At 45.6% G+C, this 27868-nt stretch overlaps 1 protein-coding gene across 2 annotated transcripts in view; it reads left to right on the forward strand.

Moving 5' to 3' along the window:
• LOC117460448 (teashirt homolog 1-like) overlaps positions 1 to 26844 on the forward strand; it is a 36487-nt gene extending 9643 nt beyond the window's left edge. For both annotated transcript variants that reach the window (XM_034101854.2, XM_034101853.2), the window contains exon 3: positions 22040 to 26844. In XM_034101854.2, coding sequence (XP_033957745.1) covers positions 22040 to 25545 — 3506 coding nt within the window. In that variant the 3' untranslated portion in view covers positions 25546 to 26844. The remainder of the gene's footprint in view (positions 1 to 22039) is intronic.
• The last annotated feature ends 1024 nt before the right edge of the window (positions 26845 to 27868 follow it).

Below are 27868 nucleotides of genomic sequence, written 5' to 3' on the forward strand. Positions count from 1 at the left end.
AGTTAAGTCAATTTGTAGAGGTTCAAACTCTGATCTATTGTTTTAATCTTACTTGCCAATCAGCTAACTAGAAATGTACAGAAATGTGTATCAATGCGTGCGTCAAGAAATTACGATTTACATTCCGTATGAGACCTTTCCATTAGATCCACCTTTTTAAAATAACCCTCACTTCTAAAGGCTGCAGTATGCTATTTAACTCCATTCTACAGGTTGAAAAGCCCCTTCATTGCATCTGTGTGTGTCGGTGCATCTGGTGTGTTGACCTTTTTCTAAAGCAGTGGCTGCAGAGTAATCTAGAGATTCTGGTTGCCTTGATCCTTTGCTGCTTGGCTAACACAACGCCGCATTTATTTGCTCATTGTAAAGTGGGGAGTTGGGGTCAATGAGTGAGAAAATGAACAGTTGCCGTTGCCCATCCTGAAGGCTCCCTTCCAGTAAACCGGCTGCTGGCTGACAAACACATTGTGGGTTCGGAACGGGATAACAAATGCAAGCGTGTGTGTTCTCCATTCTCCCAATGTTTAAGGATTTAAATCAGCACAGTGGCATGCACTTTAATATCCCTTTAATTTAAATAGAAAGCATTGTGTGTGTGAGACCATGGAATTGGTCAAAGTGTTAACAGGTGTGTGTGTGTGGTGTGTGTGTGTCGTAAAGAAATGTTACCGTCACATACCTTTTCCTTCTAATTATACACCATATCATTTACCCTTACATGCACACATGTTCAATGAATGTTAAAGTTACTCTACGGTCGTACGCCACGCTGTTGACACTGTGTAGTTATTACTTAGTTTTTCTGTAATAAATGCAGTTTTCAGTGCCGGCGCAGAATAAACATGAGAAGCTTCAATCGGTAGGAAGGAGGAAGCGAAAACAGCAACGCGAAAATAAGCAACATGAGAGCGAGCGCAGAAGGCTCCCCAGGAATACACAGATGGATTTGCATGTTCACTTGGGAGTTACAGTTTTGGATTTCCTCCCTAGGAATCATTTGCCACGGAAAAAAGGCGAGGAAGATAATATCAGTGTTATTTTGCTTCTCTGGCTTTATTTGCATATCTCTTGTTTTAAATAAGGCAACCCCTCGGAGTGAAATTCAGATTGTTTGTCAGACCTTCATTCTGCATCACCTTTTTTTTTTTTTTTTACTTCTATCCCTTTTTCTCCATTTAATTCTTACTTCAGGCCTCTCTTCTGTCTCACACCGGCACTACACTGCTCCGAGCGATTATCAAACCTGAGAATATTTTCCATCCTCATGCAAATCACCCCACCATGCTTTCTTATCGTTCCCTGCTTTTCACCCCCACCGCCCCAACCCAAACGGTTGTGTGTAATCAAAGTAAACGGCAGATAAAGCTAAAAGGGAAACGCTCTTTGTGGAGATGGATGGAGGGATTAAATATTAACCGGATGCGGCTGGTTTAAGGCAAGTGTTTTACATAGCTGCTCCCGCCTGGATTGCCGCACATTGATCCCCTCGCCCCGGCACCTTTACTTGTGTGGCTGCTTTCCGTTAATTTTTCACCATCATCTCACTGGCCAGGTCTTTTGAGAGAAGGAGGCCGGTGAATGGCTCACACACTGCCCCTCCCCTCCCCTTTCCCGCGCATTTAACAGGGGGGCAGGTGAGATGGATGATAGCAATTTGAAATTTTGTTTGTGCGTGTGATCATGGAGATTGTTTTTGGTTTTACCATGGTGTAACAATCCCGGTGATTAATTGCGGCGAATTCTCGGCCATGATTGGTGGAATCGGGGACAAAACGGGAGGTTTCGGGTTCTCCTCCTTCCTCTCGTGAATGCGGTGTTTATCGGGGCTGACCTTGGAGTCCCAACACTGCCGCCTTCTTACACACACATACACTGCCCCACTTGTCATATCACTCCCTTCATTTCCTCTTTCTTCCTTTGCTCTAGCTGTGATTAAAAGAGAAAATCAAACCGCTCAAACCAAACTTTTGGGGGCGAAAAAAAGGAGACTAAACAAAAACAAAATGGCCACAGTGGCTACAGTATTCGCGGAGATGGACTTAAGCGGTGGGAATGCTTTTCCAGTGGCGCTGTGTGTTCTCAATGTGTTTGTTGTCTACATGTGTATAGCAATATCCTGTGGGTCACAGAGGCAGCTTGTTAACAGGGGGAGGGGGGGACTCATGCCAGTGGTGGTTTAACCCCCCTCCTCTAACCACACACACACACACACACACACACACACACACACACACACACACACACACACACACACACACACACACACACACACACACACACACACACACACACACACACACACACACACACACACACAGTTGTTGCAGTGGTGCTGTTGACAGCATTGTGAAGGCCTTCTGGCATTTATAAATGCAGTGTTGGTCCGGCAGCGGAGCTCTACCCTGCAGTCGTCCTCATCACTCAGCCCTAATGATGCCTTGTTTTACCGACCCCCCCCAATCCCCACCCCCCACCTTGACCAGTGCACATCTGATGGGGTCGAAGGCAGGTCGTGACCCCTAGGTGGCCGGACGATTGTTTCACCTCCTCTCCCTTCTATGCCTGACATTATATTCCTTTTAAGTAAAATAAAAAGCCTATTACTTTTTCTATGCTAGAAATGTGATATTTATAATGATTCATTTGACAAATTTCATGCCACCAAAAATTCCAAATGATTTCTGTTTTAACCTGAATGAAATGATACCACAAACCAATATGCTAATAATCATAGCAACGTAATAAGAAAAACACTTCAAATATTGTAATCCAATCAGAGTGCTTTTTCATTATTAATACAGTACACCTCAGACATAATAATATACGTAATGAAATATATCCATCTTAATTGGTCAGCTTTTAGTAAATAATACATTTTGGTAAACAAATATGTCCGAACCTTTGTCCTGTGTTTCTTGGATCCTCACCAACTTCCCCTTCCTTTTCCCTGCTGTTTTCTTTTTTTTCCCTTTGCTCCCTGTGTCTTTCCGTGTGTCTCGCTCTTTTGCTCTCCTTTAGTCAAAGTAGCACTGGTCCCCATAGCAACACATAGTGAACTCTTTACTCATTAGTGTGTATGCAGCACCGTTGAAAGGCCTGGAATTCTGTTTCCTCATTCCTGTGATTTCATACCAACACAGCCATCACCTCATTGTGTTGTTTTTTTTAACAGACGCTATTTGGACATTTGCTTGATTCCAAATCAATGTGTTTGTCTTGGAAGTGAAGTGTGTGTGTGTGTGTGTGTGTGTGTGTGTGTGTGTGTGTGTGTGTGTGTGTGTGTGTGTGTGTGTGTGTGTGTGTGTGTGTGTGTGTGTGTGTGTGTGTGTGTGTGTGTGTGTGTGTGTGTGTGTGTGTGTGTGTGTGTGTGTGTGTGTGTGTGTGTGTGTGTGTGTGTGTGTGTGTGTGTGTGTGTGTGTGTGTGTGTGTGTGTGTGTGTGTGAGATCACATGAAGATTGAGAGGCGACACTGGGAAATGTCCCTCCGTCACGCCTGAGTCACGCTCTGCTTTTATTTTGGCCGTTAAATCTCCAGAGCGCTGATAACAGGTCAGCCGTTGAGAGAGAGAAAAGAGGAGGAGGAGGAGGAGGAGGAGGGGTGGAGAGAAAGAGAAAAAGGGAAGGGTGAGGAAGTAAAAGAGTCAGGATATGATTAAGGAGAGTGAGTAAGAAAGTGTGCATGTAGACGTAGAACAAAAAAATGGAGAGGGAGAGATTGGTCTTCTTTAATGCTGGCTCACCCATTTGCGTGGGCGGCGCATAGAGTGGAGGGGTCAATGGGATGCTGTGATAGGCTAATCTGCCAGGAAGGGAGGGTTAGGGCAGGCCTCGCGGGAGCAGCTCATTGGCTGCACTCATTGTGTCCTGTGTAACAAAATCTCATCGCGTCTTTGTTTTCATTTTTTTATACCACCGTTTGAAGATTGATAGTGCGGGTATTTGCTCTGAAATCTCTTTTGGAGTGTGAATATTTATCTTCCTGCATCTGTACAGTATGTGCCCGCGTAAGTGTGTGTGTGTGTGTGTGTGTGTGTGTGTGTGTGTGTGTGTGTGTGTGTGTGTGTGTGTGTGTGTGTGTGTGTGTGTGTGTGTGTGTGTGTGTGTGTGTGTGTGTGTGTGTGTGTGTGTGTGTGTGTGTGTGTGTGTGTGTGTGTGTGTGTGTGTGTGTGTGTGGCAGGCATACTTTTTCTTAGTTCATCCCAGTTCCTGTGGGAGCAGGAGTGTGTGTATGTGCGGTGTTTGCTGTGTGTGCACGTCCTCCAGTCAGACACATGGATGACAGATGACCCAGTGGGAGACACCAGCCATCCTGCCCAACCGGAATCTTGCTCACCCCCCCCCCCCCCCCCATCTCCACCTGCCCCCCCTCCCCTCTTTGCCTACAAAAAAAAAAGTGCATACTTTGTTTACTTTCTCGGCTTTTAGCCATAAATCCTGGATCCACCTCCAAGGTGGCGTTGCCCCCTTTTCCTCGGGTTACGGCTTCGTACACGATCATAATAGCTGTGTGTGTGTGTGTGTGTGTGTGTGTGTGTGTGTGTGTGTGTGTGTGTGTGTGTGTGTGTGTGTGTGTGTGTGTGTGTGTGTGTGTGTGTGTGTCTGTGTGTGTGTGTGTGTGTGTGTGTGTGTGTGTGTGTGTGTGTGTGTGTGTGTGTGTGTGTGTGTGTGTGTGTGTGTGTGTGTGTGTGTGTGTGTGTGTGTGTACGGGAAAACAAACCAGCCGCAACCTGGCTGCATGCATGCCTGTCTGTCGCTGTAGGGAGGAGGAGGGGGGCTTACTGGACCAGAGGAAACCTAAATCCTCATATAAAAAGGCCATGCTCTCAGCCTGGGCCGAGGCAGAGGAGGGAGGGAGAGAGAAGGGGAAGAGAGAGGGAGACAGAAACCGGGGGAGAGAGAAGGGAAAAAAGTTGATTTCCTTTTTCAGCAGAGCCATACATCACAGGGCCTCCCAGCTGCAGTGTCACAAGCTGACAGAATGACATGTGTCATTTATCAAAGGGGCCAGGCGGGGGCCTTGGGAAACGTGCACCACAAAGCCTGAGAGAGTTCATTCCAACGCTCAACCCTCCCTCCTTCCCTCCCTCCCTCCCTCCCCTCATCTCTACTCCCTCAGCCCGCCCCTGCCGTTCACTCTCCTCCTCGTTTTCTCTCCTCTCTAACCCCCCCACCCCCCTTCACCCTCTCTGACCACCTCCACCCTCCCTGTTCACTTTGCCTGGTGCCAAAAAAAGGGCTCTGTAATGTTTTCTGTCTTCCTTGTACTCATACACAGCCTGTGTGTGTGTGTGTGTGTGTGTGTGTGTGTGTGTGTGTGTGTGTGTGTGTGTGTGTGTGTGTGTGTGTGTGTGTGTGTGTGTGTGTGTGTGTGTGTGTGTGTGTGTGTGTGTGTGTGTGTGTGTGTGTGTGTGTGTGTGTGTGTGTGTGTGTGTGTGTGTGTGTGTGTGTGTGTGTGTGTGTGTGTGTGTGTGGCTCCACTGACTACAGTCACTTGCTATACCTTAAAGCCAAATTCAGTCCAGTATATTCTGAAAGTACAAATCACATTTGTGTGTGTGTGTGTGTGTGTGTGGGTGGGGTGTGTGTGTGTGTGTGTGTGTGTGTGTGTGTGTGTGTGTGTGTGTGTGTGTGTGTGTGTGTGTGTGTGTGTGTGTGTGTGTGTGTGTGTGTGTGTGTGTGTGTGTGTGTGTCTAAGAGGTTGTTTGTCTTGTTGCTGCCTGCGCTAAACACTGATCTGAAGGTTCTTATAGTAGCGTTATTAGACCAAAGCTGCCTCTATGAATCTTTACTTTGCTGTCATTTGTGTTCAATTGATCCCATTTTGGCCTGGAAACATTTAAATACACACACACGCTCTCTCCATACCTGCTACTGAGGAGATGTTTGACAGAGAGATTACAGCCCTCCCGTGTTCTCGGGCCCCAGTCGGAGGTCTTCGAGGTCACAGCGCTGAACGCTCGAGGCCCGTTTAAGAACGCATTACGTCGCCGAGCAGCTTGTACATAGGAACGCCTGTTGTTAGCGGTGTGTCAGTTACAATTGCAAGCTGTGTCAGTCCGGTCATAGCATGCCTGCTTACAACTTTTTCTTTTGTGTTAATGTCTTACCTCACCGCACGCACTCCATTCCCAGCTTCCTCTCATCCATCATCGGCTCACCTTTCATCCCCGGCCCTCGTGCACCCCCATCATCGGCCCCTGGCTAGGGTTAACACCAGACCAGGCACTTGCAGAATCAATAAACTATCTCACCTTGGTGCCCTTCCCTTTCTCCACCACGGCAAGATTAGAGTTTTAAAACAGTGTATCTGCCTCGGGACCTGTGTTTAGTTGCACTACAGACGGTTGCGTTGCATTGTGTTTCCTTTTGAGCAAGTGCAAACAAATTGGAAGAGGTGCAGTCAAATCAGCTTGAAGTCATTTGGAACTAAAAAGGCACTTGGAGAGTGCAGACCTTCACTAATGCCGTTATCATCATCCTAAACACAATTCAAACTAGAAGCTAATTGTGCTTAATATATCTAAATCAATCATATAATTCCAGATCAATAATACCATTTAGTAGCCAGAACTTAATATCCAATCTAGTGTCCTTTTGAAATTAAGCTAACACAACCAAGTGTTGGTGGCGTGGCTACCAATTGAAATGCAAGGATATTTTCCATTGGTTAGGACTATCTTGTCGAAGTACTTTTTTTTCTCAAGGCATTCTAGGAATTTCCCATGCTTAACATATTCAACAAAGCATGTGTCTTCTTTGAAACCTGTGCTCACCTTTGTATACTATATTCAACAGTGTGTTTCGACTTCTGGCAGTCGACCCGGCTGAAAAACATTGGGTGAAATTCTCATTTTAATAATTAAAATGATAACTCCGGGCAGTATGAAGTAGCGAGTGGACAGAGAGAGTGAGTGAGGCGTTTGGGGGGGGGGGCCTCCTGACAGTATAATGTTGACTTGCTTTGTCTGCGGGGGTTACAAGACGTGGTACATCATTAAGAGGAATATTCAGTGGCTGTGTCACTGTGGGGTGACCCTTCTTACAGGTCATGGATAGTTCACTCTTTACCCCCTCCCTCCTCTCCCTAGTGTTCTCCCCCCAACCCTTCCACCGTACACACAGCCGAAGGAGTTCAGGGAGGAGAGTTTCTCTCTCACCGTGGCCATTTTGTTATCTTTGTTTTCATTTTTTCTCTTGTGGAGAAAACACTCTTGAGCAGTGAAAGCTTTTCATTGATTGCAACGCGCAGCACGGTTTAGCAGAAGAAAACAATCGTATTCAGTTCTGAAGCCCGTGTTGGCACATACGGACAACTCAACTCTCTCAGTGTGCATTCAACAGGGTTTCTAAGGAGATGAAGACGCAGTGTAGCTTTGAGAAACAGGCTCTATTTTCCCTTACCTCTCCTACGTAGCTTCTTCATCTCTCTCCGTGTCTTTTCACCTACCTCCTTTAGCCTCTCTGTGTGTTTGGGTGAGGGGGGGTGGTACCTGGAGGACGGCCCTCTTTTCATTTGTCTTCATAAGCCTCATTTATTTTTGCAGCCAGATGTGAGCTGACAGACATCACTCGGTACAACCCTTTCCTCTGCCTTCCCTCTGCACCCTTGAGCCCCTCTCTCCCCTCCCGCTAGGAGGTCAGGCGAACACCCACCTCCTCCTCTCTCCCCCCCCCCCCCCCCTCAACCGTCAGCATTACAGAAGATGGATGTGTCTTTAAAGCAGAGATTGATTGTGGATATCAGAGTTATGGCGCCATTCATCACGGCCGATATTATTCAGACGAGCGGGATTGAACAAGGAGGTGGGACTCCTGAGCCCATGGGTGGGTTCTGATTGGAGGGGGGGCTTTAATAGATTGTAGATGAGAGTGTGTGTCACTTTGTGTGGAATGAATGCATGTACGCTCATGTGTTTGCTTTATACCTTCATAAGTCGGCGTCACTTGGGAATGTATTCTCGTCTTTATTCCCGTGTGTGTGTGTGTGTGTGTGTGTGTGTGTGTGTGTGTGTGTGTGTGTGTGTGTGTGTGTGTGTGTGTGTGTGTGTGTGTGTGTGTGTGTGTGTGTGGAGCTGTCTGCATTGATCTCCAGTGATGTGATCCTGCTTCAGAGCCCGTTCTCATCGGACTCTGATTTACGGCTTCATTAGGACCCATTCTTTTTGTCTCCCTGCTTTTGCCAGGTCACTCTCCGACACACACTCAGACAACACACACTCTGTGGAGAAACAACCAAAGGACTTTTCATCCCCATACACGTTGTATAGCTTGTTTCTGTTCTGTTTGTCATCTTTATGAATAATCTCTTATTATTATTCATCAAGGCCCCGCACCTCATTGTGTGCCCCGAGAGTTGAAGTGCCGTGGCGGTTTTTCCGAGGTGCTTCCCTACCCCCAGGCCGCCCCACTCGGCTGAAAAGAGCCCTCATTGTGTGTGTCTTCTTTTATGGCGCTGTCTGAAAGAGAGGGATGCACTCCAGTCGGCATTCAAATGCACGTGGTAAAGCAGCCAGCAGAGCAGGACAAACACCACAGGTTGTAAACGCTTTGAAAAGCAGAGTGTGTAAGAGTGTGTGTGTGTGTGAGGATTTGTAAATGTGAATGTGAAGTGAGTGTGTGCTGACTGAATGGTTTTCACTCTCTTTACCTCCACTTTTTCCCCTCCCAATACACTCACTTTACTCCCTGTTTTTTTTTCTCTTCCTACCTGTCTTTGCCTGTAATGACTTTCTTCTTCCTCCAAGAAAAGAACCTCAACGTTTTGTTCTCGTGTTTTCTAAACCCCCACCCACCGTCACCACCGCCATTATCAGGAGTCAAGTCATGCAGAAATGTAAAAAAATAAGAAGGTAATCACACTTTGTGCTGGTGCTTTTGTCGTGAGCCCGTGATGGAAAAGGGTCTAAATATGAGATTAGAACCTGCCGCTGACTGATGCTATTAGGCAGATATGCCATAGACTTTACTATCTCCCATGAAGGATTAGCGCAAATTATACTGGGAGACAGGCTTGATTTCTCCTCTGCCTTGCTGGATGTGGGCATTTGAGGCACTCTAAGTTGACAGTGTCTGTCTCCGCTTAGTTCTCAGAGACAGGTTGTGTGACAGCTGATGCCAGGCGAGGGCTTAAAAAGTGTGTGTGTCTGTTTGTGTGTTGGACACCGTTTTGGTCTGTGTGTGCGAGCGCGAGTTTGTCGCCGTGTGTGTGAGTAGGAGAGTTATAAACTGACAGGCGAGTGTGTTTGAATGTGATTGCACGTCAATGACGGGGTTTTTTTTCCTTCAGAAAACAGGTTCTCTTTGAGTAGGGTGACAATTGGGAAAGGCTAATTTTAAGCTCGGTGGCTTCCTCTTTAATTCTACACACTCTTATCTGGCTTTAGTTGAAATAATTAAACTGTCTGTATGACTGTCCGGCTGTGAATAAGAAAGGAAAGCTGGTCAGGCGTCTGACCATGTGCCGGCCCTTTGAATCCATTTGGAGGACATTCTGATAAAAACGAAACCGATATAAAAGCACACCTGAGTTTCTGGTTGTTTTGGAACCCAACAGAAAGGTCCGTTATTGCATCCATAATGGATAGTCATCTCAAATTGTTTTAAACTCTGATTTTGACGGCGGTAGGTGGCGGAGTGCTTTGCTCACCTCTCAGGAATGTTTGAGGGAACATGCAGATGCTCCCTGTTTTACCCCCGCCGTCTGCCCTCGGCTCTCTGATTTAGGAGGGTGACATGTCCTTTAATGTTGGGTAATAAACTGGAGGGGTGGATTTACAGGCTCAAGCCTTGTTTCATTCTCCTATGACGACAGTGCAAGCTCCACCTTCAGTGCATTTAAGGCTTCAGGAGAGCCGTTGGTTACCACCTCAGGCCTCATGTGCCATATGTCACACAGAAATTCAAACAAGAGAAAAGTTGGGTGTCAGTTTGAATTGTATATCACTACGCCAACTTTGGCCAGCTAGTCATTTTGTGTTAAACCTACCATGAATAATAGTGTCAAAGGATACTCTTACCTGTTTGGCTTTATTTAAATGTAGATTAGTTTGGTGTGAGTTGTTGATCGTTGGGGATATCGTCAGTAGAGATGTCTTCCTTTTCTAAAATGAATGGAACAAGCTGGCACTCAACTTGTGAAGCTAAAAAAATGAATTTGAAAATATCAATAGCAACGTGTCTTTCCAGAAATCATGAACTGCTACATAATGGTAATCAACAGACCTTGTTGTGAGCAGTTGCGTGTAGGAACTATTTCCTTTCTAGCAAACTACACCCGCCAAGCTCAACAAGAATGTGTTCCTGTAATCATGGAGCAACGGCTCTTGCGAGCTTGTTGGTGGGTGTAGTTTGGGAGAAAGAAATCAGAACAAAACGTGATGAATAGCTTGGGTAAACCCTAACCCCTACATTTGTATGTTTGATAATTGGCTGAAATGTTCCTTTTAAATATGAGTTGAACCTCACAACAAAGATGTGTCCTGAAAATAATTCCTGACAATAAAGTACTTCTGGCGACACTAGCTCTGCTAGACATTTTCATTGCAACCAAAACAACGCCTAAATGCAGCAAGTTTGACCTCACCGAGTAACTTTTACTGTCCATTCTAAAAACAGTAACATCAACTGCATTTTGATTGAACTCTTCCTTACTTCTCCACATCCTCCAAATTCTGCTTCTGCTTCTTCCCACTCTTCCTCCTCCTCTCTGCTCTTTCCTCCTTTGTGTGTGAGGTATGATGCACAGCGCTGCTTCGCGATGTCAGCAGGATTGAAGCAGGTCACAGTGCAGAGTGACTCAGATAGCGTCAGAGTGATACATACTGTGTAGTATTGGTTTGTGCGGTAGTTACCACTTCTCCCTGACTGCAGCGGTGACTCTGTTAGCAATGTTTTTATTTCAGGCGGTTGAGGTGTGGGAGGATTTACTCACTGACTAAAGTGTGTAAATCCGGCAATGAAACCAGCATTAGCACGTTTGAATGTGGTTACAAAGGCTTTTCTAGCTTTATATTTTGGGGGATACATATAAGAGATAATGTGCTCGCACTTATTAAATGCCCACATACTAAATAATCCAATGACTAATCACAATATAGATTAAAAATAATTTAATTGTCTTAAAAAATATTGTATTGCTTCCATTAAGGAACACATAGTCTGATAAACGGTGTACCAACTGCTTGACCTGCGAAAACAACGTAACAGTTTTCTCTAACTGTCCAAGTCTTTTTTGATCTTTTCTTTACAATGAACTGGTCTTCAAACGCTTCCAGAGCTAATACCGTGTTCCCTTTATTGTGTTTACTTCCTGTCTGTCATCGTTTGTTGATTCTCCTTTCTGGGGACAGTTTAGCCATCAATCAGTATTACCAACCTCTGAAATATCCAGATTGACCAATCAGAATCGAGTATTCAACTAAGTAGTGTAATAAATCTAAATTAAAACTTATGGGAGTCATGTCAGTGGTAGTATCAGCTTCTTAAACACCCATATTGTCTCTTCCACAAAGGATGCTCCAAATCAGTCTCTCCGTGACTCAGTTTGACTGATCAGTCCAAGGCCTAGATTGCCGCTGCCGGCATGGGACCCGATGTTCGTTCCTCTATTTATTTCCACAGCCCGTGCGTTTTTCCTCATATAAAGACAGTCCATGTCCGACCGTGTCACCGCGTGATGGATTGCATAGTCCTCTTCTCTCAGGAAAGAGAAGAGGGGGGATGGTGGAAAGAAGGCAGGAAGGGAGAGAAGGAGGGAAAGAATGAGTGAGGGAGAGAGGGAGGAAGCGGAGTGCAGCAGTGAAGGACATGGCAGCTTAGCGCTGGCCAAAAAGACTGTGCTGAACACCTGCTCCTGTCTCCAACGCCCCTTCAACCTACTCATTACCTGTCAATCTATCACAAGGCAGCCAGATCAAATGTCTACAGCAGCCAGGACTCGCACAGGGAGGGAAGAAGGCAAGGAGGGAGGGAGGAAAGAAAGAAGGGAAAGAGAGGGACAGATTGTATGTCTGGGAGAGCAGAAAATGAAGGGGAAGTAAATGGAGCAGCTGCGTGTGCATATCGAAGATCTGATGATAATTTGGGAGTAAACTTCGTCCGGAGTGCAATTATGTAAAACTTCTGGAGGTAGTTTGTCATGTTTGCTTAATGTAGAATACATAATACAGACTGTGTGTGAATCGGATGAGCCCTTAATGTGCTTTGAAAGACTTTCATCATAGAATAAAAGTAAGAAAATAAAGTCATTGAGGGGCACTTTCCGGTGTAGATCACTGACCAACACAATCAATACATCATGTTTTCAGTACACACAAAAGAGCCCTTCAGCCCTGTTTGGCCTTTGATTGGCGCCTCTTCGTAAAAAGGGATGTATCTGTGACAGACAAGCGCCTCTGTAGGGAGGCGGGGCCTGCGGTTTCACATTACAGCCCCAAAGCTGCCAGTATGAGGACACGACAAACTGCACAATAGCATTTGTGTACATATTGTATGCAGATGTTCATGCATTTGCGCAGGTTTAAGTTGTGTACCGGAGTGTATGAATTGTGCATTGTGCTTTTCTTCCTCGTTTTTTTGTGCCTTTTTAAAAGCAGATGCGTTTGAGCTCATCAAGGTGAATCAGCGCACACATGACCAGCCTCAGCCCTCCATTTCTGATCCCTTTCACTCCCTACTCTCCTTTAGCGTGTGAGCCGCGCTGATTTACGGTAATTATCCATCGTTGGGTCATCTATCAGGCTGGCCGTTGCTAGGCGATGGAAGCAGCTGCCGCTGGCTGTTGTCATGTTGTCAGGGACAGTGCATGTGTGTGTACATACCCGTGTGTTTGTGTGTGTGTTCCTTGGGATTTAGGTGATGCTTGTGTGTATTCACTGGCAGTGTGTGTTCAGGTAAAGTGGTCCATCCTGATGTTGGGATTTAAAAAGCGCAGGTGGCGTTGAAGACAGAAGGCAGCGAAGGATGGAGGGAAGGATTATAGGAGGGGAGGGGGGAAAGGGTGGGGTCAAAGGTTGCATAAGGCCAGGTGGAATTTGAGAGTGTGTGTGTTTGAGGGGGTGGGCAGCTTAAAAGGCACAGGTGTGTGTGGTAGACAAGAGGAGCGGTATGATAAATGCATTGGCGCAGATGGAAGTTGGGAGAAGTCGGGCCTTGGGGAGTACTTTTAGTAGCTGTGAAAATTGGAAGTCTGAGGGTGTGGAGAAAGGGGTGGGGGGGGGGTATTTTCTATTGGCAGGTGATGGTCACACAGATGGGTGCTGGTTCAGATCCCCGCTGAGGGGCCTTCTTTTCCTCATTTTACCGTTTGTAATCCATCATGACCCATTGTGTTGAAGACTTCTCGGGTTTCATGATCTACGCACGCCATTCATGTCTGAGCAGACTTGACAAATCCCACAAGCACACGCACACGCACAGAAAGGTCAACTGCAAACATTATAGTCTGAACACTCCGTTAAGGGAACATACTAACATCTAAAGAAAGTGCAGGACACTATCATCACCAGTTTGTCTTGAACAAGAAAACATTATAATTGTTATGTTGACATGAGTAATGCAAAAGTAAACAAATATCATAGTTATATTTTAAATAGATCAAAATACCACCAATAAACACAATTGTTCACTTCTCGTTCCTGCCAAACTTGATGATAATAATAAAAAAGTGAATAGAACCAAAGAGCGAATTCACAAACTAATTAAAGAATGCAATGTTTTGGATTGCGAACAGCTTAAAAAGGCGGCTGATGAAAGAGTCTCTTTCTCGTGTTTGCATCCAAGTAGTTTCACAGAAGTTTTATTGGCTTGGCAGATCCATAAAAAAAAAAGGCAGCTGGATATAAGCCACACGTCCATATGAGCGACGGTAACTGTAAATACAACCTCCAATTTCGGCTCTCCATACCGGGCTAATTAGCGCCAGTTAGCGTTTGTCATTGCGTTTAGGGGTGAAGATTAGGAACACCTCTCAATTAATCTGCAATCAGCCTGTTTGTTAATTAGCTAACCTGTTCTAAGTGGCCTTCGGGGCTCTTGTGTAATTAGCTAAGCTGCTGGGAAGCAGGTCTGCGTGTTGACATTGACCTAAAGTACACACAAACATATATACTGTATAGGACACACAGATGTCTCCAGGCACGGTCAAGAGGGACACAAACTTCCAATCATTTCGATTATGTGTGTTCAGGAAAAACAAATGCAAACACTTCCTAACTTTATTAGTCGTCGCAATCCAAATATACACATCGTCATGCTCGCAGCGATACACTCTGCTCTCCTCCATTCACTCTGCGGCATCCCTCAAAAGCATTCGTGGGAAAAGACAGGAGGGGGAGAAAAGCACACTGTCCTCCCCGTGCACGTACACTCTTTTGAACATTTCATCCTTTTCAAGTGCAACAACATCCCCAACCAAAATGAACAGCTTCGACACAGCAGTGGAGAAGCTGTTCATTTTTGGTTGGTCGGTTTTTTTCTTCCTGCTCACTTCAAAGCCATTTGTTTACTCTGCTGCCTCCTGACATTGTCTGTGGTAATTAAAGGAGCGCGCTGGAATTTATGGTTTAATTATACAGGCCTTGTTATGCAGAGAGAAGACCAGGACGGGCTGATATGCTCAATACAAATAAATAAATTCCATACAGGTTTATTGAACCCGGCGTTTGCACATAGGGTGCAATCGTTCCAGCCACTCAGGTGTGTGTAAGTGTTGTTGGGTTTATGTGTATGCATAATGTGTGTATGTTTATTTATGTATTGCCTCGCAGGAGAGGCCCAGTGCGCCGTGTGAGTGGGTGAGAATGAAATTTGAAAAAAGAAATAAGAAAAGCCAGATGAATTGCAATCGATCGGCGCTGGTTCACCGTATTGATCCCCCAGCATGTTAAACCCTGCTGTACTCCATGAAGAACACTCAGTCTGTCAGTGTGGAGCCCCCCCCAGACCCCCCCCACCCGCACCCTCACCCACTCCTTCAACAACTAGCAAACGGCTGGATATACTGTAAATGTCTTCCACTGTTGTTAGTGCATGCATGTGTAAAAATCAGTTACGATTGCAAGTGCAGCCCCAGCTTCAGTAAATCGTGTGTGTGTGTGTGTGTGTGTGTGTGTGTGTGTGTGTGTGTGTGTGTGTGTGTGTGTGTGTGTGTGTGTGTGTGTGTGTGTGTGTGTGTGTGTGTGTGTGTGTGTGTGTGTGTGTGTGTGTGTGTGTGTGTGTGTGTGTGTGTGTGTGTGTGTGTGTGTGTGTGTGTGTGTGTGTGAGATTTTGTTTTGCATGCGCAGTAATGGAGAGAGATCTTGGCTGTGGCCCACTAGCCGCTCCTCCGAACTGATCTTTGCGTATGGTATAAATAGCGCTTGCTCTATAAATAAAACAGCAGCACCTTTCACACTCTCTTTCACTTACCCCCCCTCCCCATATACACACACAACCACAAACAAAACCTGTACACAATCACATGCACAAGTACTTCCACATAGGCCTCCCTTCAATCCATGCATCATACTCATCAGATAGAGGTCAGGTGAAAGGATGTCATTGGGACGTATTGACATTTTTACATGAGAGCGTGACCTGAACTAGCTTAGCACCGGTTACCTGCCTGACCTCTGACCCCAGAACGATGGTGCTGCACAACAATCCATGGTGTTGGCTAATTCTGATTCTTTTATTTAAAAGGGCCTTGTACTGAAGCAAGCGGATGATCAATATGTTTCCCAGAAAAGGACAATTAAACAGCGTTGGCTAAAAAAGACCGTAGACCTGTTTAAAAAAATAGCTTTTTCGACCTTTTGTATGATATTTGGGTACTGCATCAATCATTTCGACAGTATAGACTTATTGTATAATATATGGATATGCTCTTGAGCATTTTTGCTGAACACGATATTGCCCATTTTCTTTACATACATGTCTTTTTACATTCAACATTTTAATAACCACGATGCGAGAATATAAATATCCTCCATTCTTTTATACAGAGCCCTATCATCGATTTTTTATATCTGAGTTCTAATCTCTGATACATATTTATCCTACTATATTACCATGTTGTCCTTTACCCAAGACGCTGTGTCCCTGTGGCACAAGGACTTTTATTGTAGATGTTTTACTTCAGCTTGTGTTTGTATGTGTTTTTTGTATTCTAATATGGTGCAATTGTCACAGACATTTATTTTTGATTGATTGATTAGTTCATTGATTGATAAAATGGTCCTTAAATAACAATAATATAGTTGTCAAGCAACTATTTCAAAGACAATACTGTCCAAAAAAGGTTGCGATTGTGCCCGGCCTTCAGCACGGTCTCTCAAAGTTGGGGAAGACTTTGTCCCATCTCTTTCCGTAGTTGTCTTGATATGGAACACAGACTGTAAGGCTATCCAACTTTACCATCCTGCTTGCAAAGCAAAACACACTAACAAACTACTCTCTAGTGCTTTGGCTTTACATAATGCTACTGGCTAACTGTAACTCACCATGACTTGAAGTGTTTGCATTGTGCCGCCGGCGCAAACGATCGCCGGGAAAGCTGCTGGTTGACTCAATGAATATCAATAATACAGAAATACACCGCTAATCCTGTTTGCACAGCACTTATTCAAATTCACACCACTTTTCCACGTCAGTCCATTATGTAGCTATGTGTCTCAAGAACAACATGTGCCATCCGCCGCTGTCTGCCGAGCTCAACTCAGGCTAGAAGTGTTTTGAAAATGGGGGTGGGGGAGGGGAGGGGGATGAGAGATAAATTGGTACAGCGAGCTGGAATGCTGCAGCAGTTATTTAAGGCCCTGTAGGTGCTGCCTGGGCCATATGCTCCCATTATTCCGCTTGGTAGGGGCTCATGTGGGCATATGAGCAAGGGCTGGAGAGAGGAGGAGGGTGGGAGAAAAAGAGAAATAGGGGGGGGGGGGGGGGTGATGGAGGTAAGTGAAGGGAGAAAGTAATAGCTGAGGAATTATTTTAAGGAGAGCCCCCCTCCTATCAAGCGTAGGAGGACTTTTAAGAACGGGATACCTGGAGAAGCCTGAGAGGAGATGAGAACGAATTAGCTCCCAAAGTAAATGATCGCCTTCACCCTCAATATCCGGCTCTCTCGCCACCGTTGTCTTTGCATAATTCATCACGTCAAGTTTTGAGGTGTGACGGAGTATAATTCATGAACTCCTGAACTTTTCAGGTTGATCGCTTTTTCTTTATAGGTTAGGCCTCCTCAATCATTTCGGAGCTAGAGAAGATACGATTCTGTACGTCATACCTCGTCTTTTGTTTCGATGAGTATTCACAAAATGAAGACTCAATGGTGTGTTGTCGAGACAGGTTTTGTTGGCAATTATTGTACATTGAGTTGTGCGTTCCATGAGTGGGACAAATAAAAATGAAATGAAAGACAGATCTCCACAACTTAATGCAACTTATTTTAATATGTGTCTAGGATCAATTAGGATCAGGTTGATATCGGGTTCATGGTGAAAATAACACTTATCTGAGACTCCTGCAGATGGCTTAATATCTTTGTTAAAAAAAACAAGGCCCAGATGCAGCTTTGTTATTTGCCTCATATCTCTTTCTCTTTCGTTTCCCCCTCTCTTCTTCTCCCTATCTGTAGCATCTCTTGTCAGACTGAGGCCTGTGTTCCTGATCAGGGCATTGCTCTCATGTTAGCCGCTTCACGGGAAGCACATCCCAGCATTCCTTCTGACACGCCGGCAGCAGCATTACCATAATTGGCTTTTCTACATGACGGGACAGAGGAAATAATAATGTCATTTTATTTACAGCCCTCTTGTCCCGGTCCGAGAGCTATCACCCCCCCCCCCCCCACCGTATTTTTCCATCCTCCTACATCCTCCGCTCCCTCCTGCCACCGCACTCTTCCTCCTCTCCGCACATAATGCTGACATACACCCCTCCCTCAGCCTCCCCCCCCCCACCATCTCGTCTATCTCATCTCCCTCTCTCCCACTCTGCCTGTGCAGGGCGCGAGTCTCGTTCTGCCACGGCGTGTAGGTCAAGCGATGGCTTTTTGATCAGCTCCTGTCCAAAGCCATCAGGGTTGAGAGGCACGTAATGGAGAGCGGGGTGACAAACAGAATCTGGGGAAGGAATAAGACTGCCAGTTTCCTATTAGGGGCCGGCCTAAACGGCCTCCCCCCCCCCCTGCACCACCACCACACACACCCCACCATTCTCTGCTGCAAACACACTCCTACACTGCTTAAATCACATGAGTGAAGGGGCCCGTGATTGGACATTAGTGCCGCAAATGACTGCCGTGATTGCCCCCTCTTCCCCAACTCACATCAAATAAAGAAATGTGTGTAAATAAATAGAAGGAGGGGTGTTGGAGAAATGGGGCTGGTGTTGGGGGGCAAGCTGACTGGTCTCATCCCCTTCTTTCCCCCCTCTCTCTCATTTCATCGCCTCTCTGCCTTTCTTATCTGGTTTGTTTGGCTTTGACATCAGCCAAATGGTGAGGCTCCGCGCGCCTGACATAGAGTTTTATTGATTTAACAACCAGCAGACTCTCAGCAAAGCAAAGTGTGAAGACAACAAAACAGAACAAAAATTGGCAGGGCGGAGACAGATAGCAAAGTTTTGAAACGGAGTGATATGTTTCTGCTTCGATCCTTACCAAAGACTGACGTGTCCGAGGGTCGTGTTTCATTTGGTGCCGTTTACAAGAATCAAGTCGTACCCAAAGTTGAGCCGCGTGTCAGCGAGGGAGAATGTTTTCGAGATGATCTGCGCTTAGGGTCGATCATGTTGTCCCAGAGTGAGTCCCAGTGTTGTGTTGAGGCTGGGCGTTCACCACAGGCTTTTCATCAGAACAACACAATATCAAAGGGGCAATTGGATTTACTTAGCCATGGTCTGATCTCTGATAACTCAACAAACCTTTAATGACATCTAGCATTCTTTAATCTTTACATATTGGGTACAAATCAGAATCAAGGGTGCTTCATGCGCACTAAGTCCATCAATGACATTCTTTTAGAAAAAACAGATGAGAAGAATATACACACTTAATATGTGTATGTAAATGTCAATCAATGTTTGCATAATACATATTTTAAAAGGCTCTTCAACACATCCAAAGGGGATCCTAGAAAGCCTTCTCCGACTTAACATATTTTGGTTCCCTATTTGTTAACAGTTTAATGTGTAGGCATTGGGAGATCAGTGATACAGTTGGATGCTAATTCCTGCTTCCTCGGTGTGTGTTGTTGGTGATCTGGCGTGGCTGGTGGCGGGCTTGATCGCTGCTGCTTCTGACAGAGAGTCTGCAGTGCTATCCTGGCCACGCTGCCGCCTGTCTCCTTGATGGCGGCACGTCCCCGAGCAAAAGTGACAGGCGCTTTGGCGCCCGTGCAGATGGCCCTGCTCACAGCCATCACCCACTCGGCAAACCAAACCACCAGGGACGGCGCGCCAGCCCTGCCCCTTCCCGAGCCCGCCCCTTGCTGCTGGTGTTGCTCCGCATATGCGCGTCCAGGACGGGAGAAGGGGGCTTAATCTGGCCGCCACTCAGAATCACACATCTTCAAGTTGCACTGATTGAACCAAATATTTCCCCCTTCCTCACGCTTCAGATTTGAGCATCATGTCAGGATAAATGCGGCGTCTCAAACAAGATGATCATTTATTTCAGGCTCACGTTTCATCACTAACGTTTTACATTTATGGTTTGCGAAACAGTCCACTTGCTGCCTGTGATTTTTACAGATGTCGGTCTCTGCCAGTCTTTTGTCTGTGTGTTTTTGATATCTCCCTCTTTGTTGTTTCCATGACAACATGGCAGGACAGGCATTGATTGACAGAGATCGTCAAAGGGTTCCCTGGCGACCTGCTCATTGTTCGTAGCCCCTCCCTGCTGCAGTCTGTGTTTTGTCACTCACCCAGTGATATTTCTGATCTGCTGCTGCTCATTCCTGCTGTCTCCCTGTGTGTGTGTGTGTGTGTGTGTGTGTGTGTGTGTGTGTGTGTGTGTGTGTGTGTGTGTGTGTGTGTGTGTGTGTGCGTGTGTGTGTGTGCGTGTGTGTGTGAGTGTGTGTGTGTGTGTGTGTGTGTGTGTGTGTGTGTGTGTGTGTGTGTGTGTGTGTGTGTGTGTGTGTGTGTGTGTGTGTGTGTGTGTGTGTGTGTGTGTGTGTGTGTGTGTGTGTGTGTGTGTGTGTGTGTGTGTGTGTGTGTGTGTGTGTACTAAGCACTGCCAATTATTGGGGTTTAGCTATTTTTTGGCTGTAGCCGTTGTGACTGACTCACTGAGGTAATTCCTACTGTATGTTTGCACTGTTCGTGTGGGCTTGTGAAGAATGGATAGCCGCTCTGCAGGATGCTTTGTATATTAAATGGCTGATATGTATTGATAGCCTCCTTTACTAGAAGCGGGTTAGCTCGGGGGGGAAGGCACTGTAACAGAAGCCACTCTGCAGATGTGTTGTAGAGAGTACAGCACATAATGCTAATCTGCTGTGTTAGGGATTTTCAGGAGTTTTAGAAACTGTCTCGGTCTCCGTCTGTCAGTGGGATTGAAGCGCAGCCAGGTTCTCCTGTAGTGCTCTCATTTCACTGAAATCCTGTCAGGCGTTAGGGGAGTGTGTTGCTCATTTGGAGAAGGGGTGTATCAGTAGCACACAGCAGACTTATAGGCAATATTATGGTCTGTTCGTTCAGGTTTTTCGCACCGTAAGAGCAAACACGTATGAGCAGTACATTACATAGGCATTGGGAGGTGAGCATGCGGGCAAACGCCATCCGCAAAATAGGCACTCACACGCACATCACCACGCAGTCACAGTCGATGGTGCAGCTGCTCACCTCCTCCTCTCCTCTCAGGCAGCAGTAAATGTTGCCAGTGTATATATATCAGGTATTATGTCCACTTAGATTATTATATGACAGGTTAGCGTGCCGTTTGAAGCTGACAGCACATCTGTTTCATCAGGAGAGACTGATACTGGCATCTAGGACACACATCTCACCATGCAGGAAGGAGATAAAGGAAGAAGCTAGGGGGCCGTCTTTCCTGTCTCTCTGCCTCCCTCACCCTCTCTCTCGTCTTGCTCCCTTTTTTCTTGAAATCCCCTCTCCCCGCCCACCAAACCCAACACCTCCTGCTCACTTTTTCTTTCTCCCCCACATTCACTTGTTCTCCCCCTAACCACCTCCTGTCTCTCCTACTTACTGATGCTTGCTGTGCATTCGCTAGCATGCAAACACATACACACACACACACACACACACACACACACACACACATGGTGTAGCCTTCTATCTTATTTGCCTATTTTACTGGTAAACCTGTTACATCTCAGCCTTGTTTATTTCCCTTTCCTCTTTTAATCTGTCTTTTTGTAAAGCATTTTTGTAGCATTTTTCAAAACACCCCAGACTCCTTTCTTCAGCAATCATTGTTGCATTCAGAATCTAAGTACCATTGTTTTGTTAGTTCCTGCTTATTAGCTCAAATAAAAATGACCTTCAGCTAATCATAGTGGGATAGTAAAAAAGCTGCGATATCTCCAAATGAGTGTTTTGTTTCTTTCCCTCTCCGATCAGTTGTGTAATGTGATATTGTGAGGAGCTGAACTCCACTGACTAGATGAGTGAAAGGTAATAAAGCTTTGGGAAGAGAGAAAGAAAGAGAAATGGGGGAGTTAAACATGCAAGCATGCAGCTGGCTAACAAGGCCAAACAGCCAGTCATTTCCGGGGGAACATGAGGCATGTGTGGAGGAATAGGGAGTTGGGAAGGAAAAGGACAACTGTCAGAAGCTCAGTGATTTATTTTTCCCTTGGAGGCTTTTTTCACCACTGGCTTTCAGAGCCACATGTGTGTGAAATACACACACATTCATGCATGCATGCATACACACACTAACATTCAATGAGAGTTAAAGCCTACATTTCCCCTCTTTGAGTATTCACTCCGTGTTATTTTGATAGTGGTCCTGTTGGCGTGCTGTAAATCTTTGATTTCATTGAGCTGACCTCTTTTTTCCTCTCTTCTTTTCTTTCTTTTCTGTCTTTCTCTCCAGCGTACGCGCCCGAAGACGAGAATAAGCCAGGCGAACACAATGAAGAAGAGCACCTGCAGGATGACGGCCTCTCATTAGACGGCCAGGACAATGAGTTTCTGTGCAACGAGGAAGAAGAAGATGTGGATGGAGGCCAGCCACCTAGCTACAGAGACTCTCCGCTCAGCAATGGCACTAACCCTGATGCTGGATATGGGTCCCCGCTCAGCGACACCAGCGACCGGCTGACAGACTTTAAGAGCACCTCATCCAGGGACGGTCAGGAGAGGGAAGGCACGACTTTACCCTTCCGTCCCGACAACGGCCTGTCTTTCCAGGATAGCCTGGCACAGATGAAAGCCGTCTATGCAAACCTCATCTCAGATGCCTCTTGGTCTAGCATCACAATGGACTTAATGAAATCTAAGCCTGCTGCAGCCGGCAGTGTCAATAGTGCCATCACTACTCCGGAACCTGCCCCTACTGCTTCTGTCTCCTTAACCACGACCACAAACAAGAGCAGCGGGGTAAACATGACTAGCAGTCACCATAATGGCAGGAGCTCCAACGCTACTGTGAACCACACAGGCAGCGCAAGTGGCAATACTAATGGCACAGCGTCGAGCTCTGTTAGCAGCAACAGTGCAAACAGTGGTGGGGCAAGCAATGGTAGCGGTGTGGCCTACGACTGGCACCAGGCAGCGCTTGCCAAGACTTTTCAACAGAACCCCTACCACCTTTTGCCAGAGCCCAGCCTCTTCAGCACCGTGCAGCTCTACCGGCAGAACAACAAACTGTATGGTTCTGTTTTCACTGGTGCAAGCAAGTTCCGTTGCAAAGACTGCAGCGGTGCCTATGACACACTGGTGGGTTTAACAGTCCACATGAATGAGACGGGCCACTATCGAGATGACAACAAGGACAAAGAGGAGGATCAGGGAAAGCGCTGGTCCAAACCACGTAAGCGCTCCCTGATGGAGATGGAGGGAAAAGAAGATGCTCAAAAGGTGCTGAAGTGCATGTACTGTGGCCACTCGTTTGAGTCTCTTCAAGATCTCAGTGTTCATATGATCAAGACCAAGCATTACCAGAAAGTGCCTCTCAAAGAACCGGTGCCATCCTTGGCCACAAAGCTGATGTCTTCTTCAGCTAAAAAACGAGCTCTCCATGATGCTATAGTGTCCCCATGCTCGCCAGACTCTATTCATGCTAGTAGTGTTGGTGGTGGTAGTGCATCTCTTGGGGATGTTGGCACAAAATCTGCAGGTAACCCCTACGTTACGCCAAACAACCGCTATGGCTACCAGAATGGTGCCAGCTACACATGGCAGTTTGAAGCTCGTAAAGCCCAGATCCTCAAATGCATGGAGTGCGGGAGCTCTCATGATACACTCCAACAGCTGACTGCCCACATGATGGTTACTGGTCACTTTTTGAAGGTTACAAACTCTGCATCCAAAAAGGGCAAACAGCTGGTTTTTGATCCGGTGGTGGAAGAGAAGATTCAGTCTATCCCACTGCCACCGACCACCACCAGACTCCCTGTTCCCAGTGGGGTAAAGTCCCAGCCAGTGTCCCCTGCCCTCTCTACATGCTCAGAGGAAAAGAGAGAAGGAGGCGAGGATGAAAGGTCTGAAGGTGTGGAGCCAATGGAGAGAAAAATCAAGGAGGAGAGAGACGACTCGGTTGAGAAATCTAACAATGACGGCACATCTTACAAATACCTTAGAGAAGAAGATCTAGAGGAGGCGCCAAAAGGGGGTTTAGATATTCTTAAATCCCTTGAGAACACAGTATCGAGTGCCATCAGCAAGGCCCAGACAGGCACGCCCACATGGGGGGGCTACCCTAGCATTCATGCTGCATACCAGCTGCAAGGCATGAAGAACTCTTCTACCATTCTACCCCCAATGGTCCAGAGTATGCAGATGCAGCCAATGTTCGCAGGTGGGCTACGAGGCCTTGTGATTAACCCAAACTCAATCATCCACTCGCCTCGGAGCCCTTCCTCCCCTACCCCCCTCAGGAGCAATGTCAGTGCCATGGAGGAGCTTGTAGAAAAAGTGACAGGGAAAGCTTCCAATGTGAAGAAGGAAAAGGAAGAGAAGATGGTGAGCATTGAACGATGCCGGCCCCCATCGTTACTAAAATCCCCCTCTCCTGCACTGAGAGAGCAGAGAGAACAATTAACATCTCCAAATGACCTATCTGTAGGTAAACCATCGGGTATGAGAAGTAGCAGCCCAGGCAGTGTAGACTCAGAGCTCATCTGCAAGAAGGAGCCCAAAGAGAGCCTAGTCGACGGCCACAACAACCATTCGAAGAATGGCTCAGAGATGTGCCAATCCCCAGTAACTAATGGCAACTTTCTTGGCATCATCACCGATCACTCACTGGAAAGTCCCTTCATCAACCCTCTCAGTGCACTCCAGTCAATCATGAACACACACCTGGGTAAAGCCTCCAAACCAGTAAGCCCAGCTGGAGACCCACTATCTATGCTTTACAAAATCAGCAACTGCATGATGGATAAGCCAGCGTTCAAAACAACTCCTCAGGGCAAACCCACTGAGCCCATCAACCACTATCCGCTGTATGAGAGCAGTGACCAGCCCATTGACCTGAGTAGAAGTAAGGCCACCATTAACAGCAACAATAACAACAACAACAACAGCAGCAGCGGGCTCTTGACCAACAGTAGTGTAAATGGTAACAAACCCCTAATTTCCCTCCCTGACTCAGTCTCCTCTCCTCTGAGAGAGAATGCTCTGATGGACATTTCCGACATGGTAAAGAACCTCACAGGGAGACTGACACCCAAATCTTCAACCCCTTCCTCCATCTCAGAGAAGTCAGATGCAGACGGCAGTGCTTTTGAGGACGCCCTAGAGGACCTCTCCCCGGTGCAGAAGAGGAAAGGAAGGCAATCCAACTGGAATCCCCAGCACCTCCTCATCCTCCAGGCACAGTTTGTGTCCAGCCTAAGGGAGACCTCAGAGGGCCGCTTCGCCATGACTGACCTAGGCCCTCAGGAAAGGGTCCACATCTGTAAGTTCACAGGCCTCTCCATGACCACCATATCCCATTGGCTGGCTAACGTCAAGTACCAGCTGAGACGGACTGGGGGCACCAAGTTTCTCAAGAACATGGATTCATGCCAGCCTGTGTTCCTCTGTGGTGACTGTGCCTCCCAGTACAGGACTCCCTCCGCCTACATCGGCCACCTGGAGTCTCACCTGGGCTTCAGCTTGAAGGACCTGTCCAAACTGTCAACGGAGCACCTTCGGGAGCAGCAGGCTGCCTCAAAGGTGATCACAGACAAAATAACATTCGGCAGGCCCCTGTCAGCATTGACCACGGCAGAGGACGACACAAGCTCCGTGTATCAGTGCAGACTTTGCAATCGGACATTCGTCAGCAAACACGCAGTCAAACTGCATCTCAGCAAGACCCACGGCAAGTCTCCAGAGGACCACCTGGTGTTTGTCACTGCTTTGGAGAAACTGGAGAAGATGGAGAAGGTTTAAGCGGGGTCTTGTGCTGAGAGCAGTAGACACTGACAGCTGTGGAACTGACTAGAATTTCATTGCACTAAAATGACTTTATTCACAGTTACTGCACTGGGCCGAACTGAGCCGCCAGAAAGATATCGTTCTTATTATTATTTTTTTTGTGATAACTGCCTGACTGGACCATGTCTTTTCATGTTGATTTGTTTTTGTTTTGCCAAGCTTTTTTTACACTTATTTTGTAATATATTTATATGCTATTTGTCTGATCTGTGCATGTATTTTAGTGAATCAAGATTAAATGCAAGATTTTAATCTTTTCATGGCAAAAATACAACTACTGCTTCAATTGTAAAAGTGGTGAGCGGAAAGAGAATTTGTGGAAGAGAAAACTGTATAATACTTGATATGAAGAAGGTGAAAATTAAATGTATACACCAAAAGAATGAAAGAATACCCGGAGAGACTGAAGTAGCACCTTAGACAGTTGAAATTTGAATTTGTAAAGAGAACATGTTTTGAAATATCTTGCATTTGTCAAAATCAGATTGATTTAAAAAAGATCAAGGATTATCATTTCCTTCCCCTCTCCTTTTTGGTTCCTGTCACTGCAATGTTTCTGATGATGAATGGCCTGCTCATAAATCTGTCAGTGTATTAGAAAAAGATCATGTGAACCTTTGGAAAAACTGAAATGCTGCTTCTGGTTACGAGTCAATCAGTGAAAAATGAATGGCCGTCAGTATGCAAGATTGCTCAAAAAAACTTTTCCTTGTTGTGAAGTATCACCCTATAGCAATTTTCCAGTTGTATGGTTTGTTACAACATTCTCTTTCTAAATTGTGTCGCTCTATTCAACTGTAAAGAGAACAGTCCGTTACATGTAGATGATTACTAGTGAAATGTCAGTACTCCATAAGACATATCTTACCATTTGAAAACGGCTCAACATTCTTTGTATCTTAAGGTGTGTGCATTCTCTAACTTTTATATTGTCATTTTATATACAAAAATGATAAAAAAATAAAAACAGATGGTGTATATAGATATATGCTGTAGAGCTACAAAAATGTCCTTTTTTAAAGAAAAATACAAATGTAGCTTCTTTGGCTTGGTTTACAGAAATGATTTTAATTATACTTGCATCCAATTTGATGCATGAAAATGGTGTGGAAAATAAATAAGCGATGCACAATGACTATACATTTCAATGTTTTATCGACAATATTGTAAAAAAAAAAACTTTTTAGCACCGATTAGTTTGTTTCATTTCTTTCTCAATTGTAAAATAAACCTCAAAGCAGTTGTTAACAGTCATGCATTTGTTGTTGTGTGTTTATTTGTCTTTGCGGTGCACCAGACTCAGATCAAACACATTTATCCATTTATAATCTTAACGCACTGCAAACTGTTTATTTAATGTGTATATACTCAAAGTATGCATTGCAATACATACTTTGTGTTCTGCAAAAGGCCTTATTTTATATAATATATTAAGAGAAAGAGGAAAAGTCAGTGGTGACATACTTTGAACTGATGACTGATCACTTTATACTGCCAATGATTATTATAATGATGAAGATGACGGGGGTGATAAGCCTGTAAGGGTGCTTGTTGTGGCAGGAAACTCATGCTAGGCTTGTGACTGGCCTTCGGAGAGCCCTTTCTGAAAGAATCAGTGTTATATTAATGACGGAGATGTATTTTTTGCCTGTCTTCTTGGAACAAAATCAGAAGGGTGTCTGTTCTGCTTGATAAACACTCCTGACTGGCCACATTGAAGCCATTAGTTAACACCGGTTTTCGTTTGACCAAAGAACAAGGAGCTGTCTTTTTCTCTTATTGGCTTAAAAATATATAGTGATTTTTATGGCACTTATGACACACAACAAGTAATGACCTTACATTGCTTGCATCATTCATCAGAGCCCCATTGGAATAATTACATGTGCAGTAAATAGCACATTTACAACACGCCTATCTATTTTCTTAGGGTTATTTCCACAGGATATACTTTTGCATTGGTTTATTGGTTAAACCTTTTGATTCCCACAGCAACTGTGTGGTTGTGTCCATACGAAATGTAATTTAGTGCAGAATGCCATTGCCATTATTTTCTTCTAAATGTTTGCCTAGTTAATTGCAGACAGAATGTTAGAAAACGTTTTTTTATTGTCTGTTTTACACACAGCTTATTTTCACCACTTGCTCAGCTCTGTTTGCCGTTGTAGTTGCTCATGTTTCATGTCTGACTTTATTCAATACCACATCCTAAGCGTTTAGCTTTACTCAGAGCTGAAAGTGAATCGTTGTGTACACTGACCTCTAGATGACCCCCAGC

The sequence above is a fragment of the Pseudochaenichthys georgianus genome, chromosome 16, assembly GCF_902827115.2.
Source record: "Pseudochaenichthys georgianus chromosome 16, fPseGeo1.2, whole genome shotgun sequence".
In the NCBI taxonomy this organism is placed as follows: domain Eukaryota; kingdom Metazoa; phylum Chordata; class Actinopteri; order Perciformes; family Channichthyidae; genus Pseudochaenichthys; species Pseudochaenichthys georgianus.